This window comes from Priapulus caudatus, unplaced genomic scaffold, assembly GCF_000485595.1.
Source record: "Priapulus caudatus unplaced genomic scaffold, Priapulus_caudatus-5.0.1 Scaffold462, whole genome shotgun sequence".
NCBI classification, from domain to species: domain Eukaryota; kingdom Metazoa; phylum Priapulida; class Priapulimorpha; order Priapulimorphida; family Priapulidae; genus Priapulus; species Priapulus caudatus.
Window position 1 is genome coordinate 17,140 of NW_014577523.1, and position 6,088 is coordinate 23,227.

Here is a 6,088-nt window from a genome sequence, read left to right on the forward strand (position 1 = left end):
TCAAAATAGCTCCCATAACATTTTGTACAAGAGCTATTTTTCCCACAGACTTTTGAAAAAGAGCTCCCGTGCAAAAAAAGTATTTTTTAGGCTGCGCACTGTGTTCTGTGTATGCTAGTGGGTTGCACATATTTGCTAGTGGGCAACGTTTGTTATGGTGTCATGCAGTTAGCTTCAAATACAGGTTTGACTGCATTGCCAAACTTAAAAGGATACTTTCCCCAAGAATTTGAGAGTATATTATGATAGTAGATTAATAAATAATAGCATATACCTACAAATTTCTATAATTACGCATTAAAGTTTGTCATAAAACAACATTGAATTTCAAAATCTTAATTTTTGGGCGCTGACATATGACATCCGCGATCGTGCTGCCTCCCTGAAAAAGTTGTGTATTTGTCAATTTATTTTGCACGATACAGACCGAGGGCTAATCACAAAAGTGCAATTATATTTATACCTAAATGCTATTTAACCGAACGATATGCATTTTAGGACAGATTCATTCATATTATAACTGAAACTAAGTGTCGTTTATAAGATATTGCAATCCTTCTGCTCTTAAATTAATAAATAAGAAATACCCTCGGTCTGTAGCAGAAAAAAAATACTTTTTTTGCACGGGAGCTCTTTTTCAAAAGTCTGTGGGAAAAATAGCTCTTGTAAAAAATGTTATGGGAGCTATTTTGAGCCTCACGGGAGCGATTTCGGAGGTTTGAAGAGCAAATCGCTCATCGCTCCCGTGTATTTTTTACCCTGGCCCGCAGCCGAAACGTTGCTTTGTGCAACTTTTTCAGGGGCACCAGCACCACCGTCGTTGTAAGCAACGGTATAGCCGTCAGTTGAAAAACATTTTTTTTTCTTCTAATAAATATTGAACCATAAAACCTTTTATGTAGCGTAATTGTAACCTATTTTATCTGAGAATATCTGAAGAACCTAGAGTAATAATCCCTTTAAACCAATAATTTAGAAAGCAAATAGTCCCACAAACCATCACCCGTTTCAAAATAGGAAATTGGTTTCCAGTGGAACATTGGATATATGCCGAATGCTTGTATTCATCTGATTTTGAATGGAAGATGTTGGTTAGATTACAAATTCTAAGACTGATGTAAAGATAGACAGCGCTTACTCATTTTCTATATATTTGCGTAAGCAATAGAAACCTTAACCTATTTACCAATTAGAGCTATGAATATGATGACGACATTTTACATTTGTGTGTGGAATATATTGCATAATATTGCTACCAGCTGCGTTTTGCAGTGGTGCGTTTTGTTTAATCCCACTAGCAGAGTCGCGCATAGCAGGGACTGTAGGAATTACCCAAATACCGTCTTTTTTCAGATTGAGAGGAAGTCGTATACTAGTGATTGGCATGCGTGGATTAGGAGCAGAGATATGTAAGAATGTCGTCTTAGCCGGAGTGAAATCTGTTACCCTGATGGACCATACAAATGTACGTACAATAATTGAATTGAGTTGTATTTCTTATAGCAATTTTCATCAATGATTTATGTTTCCTTTGACAAAACTGGGTAATGGGACAATAATCAATTAGGTGAAATAGGTGTGAATCTGATGCTTTATTTACATTTAATTGTTAAAATGCAAACAATGTGAAATAACACAAAGTACATCATTATAGTCTAACTAGAAAAATGTGAATTATAGAAATTAGAAACATAACAGCAAGTATTTATAATAAGGCTAACAGTAACATTTCTAAGAACATTCATACATTGTTGACCCTTTGTTTTCAGTTATATGATTGTATCAGTAGTGCATAATATAGAGAGGAGTATGACTTGCTCGAAACACAAGAAATTCAACATTTCCATGCCCTAACTTACCTATGATTTATTACGTGAAACCCAATAAAAATGATATCAGAACTAGCATTGTACATCCAATTTGGCCTCACACATTACTTGCTATCGATACTCTTCTTATTATGTAGTTATAGCTTTGAACATCAGACATAGTTTTAGTCATTTACATTGTCAAATGGCCATCGTTCCCGGCCGATGAAAGCAAACAATAGGCAGCTCGCGCTAAGACAGCTGTTGGCGGGGTTCGGCAGGGATTTAGCTGCACTCGTAGCCGTGGCGCGGGACAGAACCAGCGGTCGGAGCCCGCTACTAATTTCACACGTGGAAGTGCACGCATCTTTGCGAGTTGTAAATCTCTGCCGAACCCCGCCAACAGCTGTCCTAGAGCGAGCTGCCTATTGTTCGCTTCAACGATGGCCGTGAACGATGGCCATTTCACCATGTAAATGCAGGGTTTCTTCTGAGGGAAAATTAGACAAAGGAGGTAATGGCCAGGGGGCTGTTGTCAGAAACATCGTAAAGTTAATGCTAATGTTAATGCTACGATAACACTTACGACTAATGTTAATGCTACGATAACACTTACGACTAATGTTAATGCTACGATAACACTTACGACTAATGTTAATGTTATGAGAGGAGCGTTGACAGAAACACATCGCAGCTATTAGAAAACTTACGATAACAGGAACTTCATCACAAGGCTGCTGATTGGATGAGAATCGATCACAAAATTCAAATTCATACACATTTATTAGCTCACCTTCGACACCTTGACATCGTCAAGATGAGCTATTGCCATGGGTCGTCGTCCGTCGTACGTCCGTCCGTCCGTCCTTCCCAACAACATTGGGAGGTATTTTCAAAAATACCTTGTACATAATACAACGCCAGATGAAATGGGGGGGGGAAGACAGAGTTATTTGCCATAAGGTACGTAGTTAATGCATGACACAAGTATTTGCTAGTCAGTACTGGAGAAATTTAGCGTTGATCGCGCATTGTGACGCCTTTATATTTTCCCAGGTTTAGTCCGCATAGCTCTTGGCAGCAGGTGGCAGCGAGTTAAGGTGTACAACGATTGCGCAATCAAACCGTCAGTTGGACAAGATACAGAATCACACGAATAGCCGATCGATCGTCAAGCGGATATACACCGCAAGTTAAATGCTGTAAAGTCCGCACATCACTCAGTGGAGAGGCTGCTATACTACCACACTTTAATGTAATATCGAAAATAGCTTTATAAACAATTATATTACGCTCATTTTGGATTGAAGGTGCAGTAGTTTCTTGGCTTATTCGCATGCAGTCTAGAAATATAAAAACAACTGTTTAGTGGTTATGCATTCGACAGCATTTATCGCTACAGAGCAAGTAATAATTATAATGAGCAATGCAGTGTAATTGGTTCAGGCTGTAATTGTAAATAATCGAGGCCAGTGCCTCTATAGAAGGACAGTACTGTACCGAGTACTGGACTAATTAATTCACTGCATCATTCAACATTTTATCATGTTATAATTGATATACTCCGAGTGGCTATAGCCCTTCGTTACCACCACTAGCATTGTAATCATTATATTTCATTAACGTTTCTTAAATATGCCTTATTTAAGACAAAGAAAGAGACTCAAGTACGCTGTAAGTGCATGTAAACACCCGTCAATTGCTCAAGTGAAAATCCAACTAATGCATGAGACAGTTGTTAGGGATAAGACGTATCGAATCTAAGAGATCATTTAAGAGAAGGTCATTGGTCAAACAAGTCATTGAAATATTAAAAGAACTGCCCACAAAGACTCTCGGTGGAAGAAATTGTAAGTGTCTCATGATTAACTTTAGCGACTATTTCAGCATAATGCTAGTGCTTTATAAATGCTTGCAATTTAGAAATAATAAGAATAGTATAATTGTATTGCAATTTGGATCTTTAGTAGCTTAATAACCAAATAAACCATATTACATACTTTCGAGCACACCAAAGAACAACACGCCACTTACTAACATATGCACGCACTAATACACAGTAAATCTCAAATAAACATATTACATAACCTCAGCACCTCACAAAAAAAACCCCACTTGAACAATGAACCAAGCACACACGACGCATGTCACTCATGCACTCACACACGTCACGCCACAGACACTTGACGTGCCATATATACTGCACACCACGCAGTCCGCATACAACTTGACGTGCACGACGCACGCACACCACGCACGCATCCACGTACAGTATGGCCACAGCACACGCACAGCAACACACGTGCACGTTACAGCACTGCACACACGCAAGCGCATGCTACCATTACGACAACGCACGACACAGCACATACGTTACTGAAACCACCCACGCAGCACCATTGACGTCGCACGAGCCCGCACGTACATACGCACCTATGCACGCACCTGTACGGCAACCACGCACGCAACAACACGTACTCATGCACACAGTCGTACACACGACTCCACGCACGCAGCACGCACAGACTGCATACGCACGCACCACGCACATCGTACATGCACACGCTCTCAACACAGGAGGACGTGCACAACCCCCGCACACACGAGACGTGCACGCCCGCACCACACACGGGGACGTGCACACCCACGCACTGCATATATATTGTCAGCCGCGAAATATAAGGTGTAAGCGACAGAAGGCGGCTCTTCTGCAGCATCCATGTACCTATACATACATAGAAACAACCACTATTAAATCCTCAAATAGGATCCTATACATTAAGAATTGAATTTCCAGGAGCTGAAAAATATATTTCGAAACCCGGTTTTCGGCCAAATTGCAATATAAAGCTAGGTGAGCCAAATTAACTTTCACTGTGGCACACCCTTAAGTTTGAACATAGGTCTGCTTTTTAAAAAAAAATATTGCGAATTACAAAATGACACCGGACATGCCTGAAAAACATACATGAAAGAATCGTTAAATTACCAACTCATCCCCCATCCAATGTATGCAGCCACAGCACATAACCAGTCCAAAACTAACTGCAACCACAAACGTTGCTCACTTAGGCACGAGCTGAGGCCCCTCCGATGTCGGCCGATGACTAGCTCACATCCTCTTAACAGGTCCAACCTAACAGGTAATGAACCGGTAGTGAGTAATAGTGTCACGTGTCATACGGGAATCCATAACCTATACATAACTCCTCCACACACATCAAAAAATAAAAAACCCACTTCCCCCACGTATCCCGGGTGTGCATAATGGTCCGGGATAACTTCACCCTCGCAAATTCTGCCTCTCACGACACTGTTCAGCGGCTAACCTCATAACGACAAAGTTACATGATATCAATAAGAACATTTTTTTTTCATAGGGTATGGTTAGGTCACAATGCCGCATAAAACAGGCGTTTCAGGGCACAGCTATTGTAATCAACCAATGGATTGGAATGCATAATGCAGAAGTTGCTGAAATGAGTGTACTCAACGCAGTATGTCTGCATCATTGCCCTAACAAAGGTGTCACGGCACTACTAAATGTTAACGGTTTAAACTACAACATCTTCTCAGATCGAGCCCAGATGCTTTCGCTCTGTTCTTCCCGAACTTTGCGATGTCTGTCAACGTTTAAGCGAATGGAATTAATGTTAAGACTAATGTTAAGACTAAATTTTGCTTCGACAACGGCCCCATCAATTTGGTCAAGTACCCGAATGCTGATAGGATAGTGCCACTCCAACTAATCAATGATAACGGAATAGTAGTGAGAACCCCAGAACACATGAATCTATTTATTTTTGGGTAGTACAGGACATCTCACAGACGTGGCGAGTAAATTTGAGAAATGCATGCTGTCCTCTATGTATAAGAACACCGCTGTAATGATAACGTCTCACGCCTCAACTTTTTCATCAGAATTAGATGCGCTGTAGTGACACGCATTTACAAAGCAATCGTCTAAACGAAAGAAGGCTGTTATTGTAATTGATTAACATATAACACATAATTCCATAGAAGCCGCCTTTTGTTTTGTTGTACAGAATTTTGGTTGTGTGTTGTTGTTGACAGTCAGGTAGGGGTACAAAAAATTGTCGTAGTCAGATCAACCAAGTCAAGAATACAGTGATACGTTATGTCATGATATTAAATATTTTAAGAAAACTAAATGAAACAACTAACTTGTAATTATTTTTACTTTTATAAAACTTTGTGCATAACATTTTTATCATATTTCTAGAGAAAAGGTCGGCGGAATAAAAAAAATACAGATCAAA

General features: G+C 39.9%; 1 protein-coding gene and 1 long non-coding RNA gene across 2 annotated transcripts in view; one reads left to right on the plus strand and one right to left on the minus strand.

Annotated features, from left to right (window-relative positions):
* The window catches only part of LOC106810679 (SUMO-activating enzyme subunit 1-like), a gene marked incomplete in the record, with an annotated part of 30,504 nt that overhangs the window by 8,320 nt on the left and 16,096 nt on the right, over nucleotides 1-6,088 (plus strand). Inside the window, 1 exon segment of the mRNA XM_014814109.1 lies at nucleotides 1,354-1,465. Coding sequence (XP_014669595.1) covers nucleotides 1,354-1,465 — 112 coding nt within the window.
* The window catches only part of LOC106810680, a 21,910-nt gene continuing 16,125 nt past the window's right edge, over nucleotides 304-6,088 (minus strand). The window contains exons 3-4 of the long non-coding RNA XR_001394052.1: nucleotides 2,539-2,545; nucleotides 304-378 (exon numbers count right to left, since the gene is read on the minus strand). This is a non-coding gene — a long non-coding RNA (uncharacterized LOC106810680). The remainder of the gene's footprint in view (nucleotides 379-2,538; nucleotides 2,546-6,088) is intronic.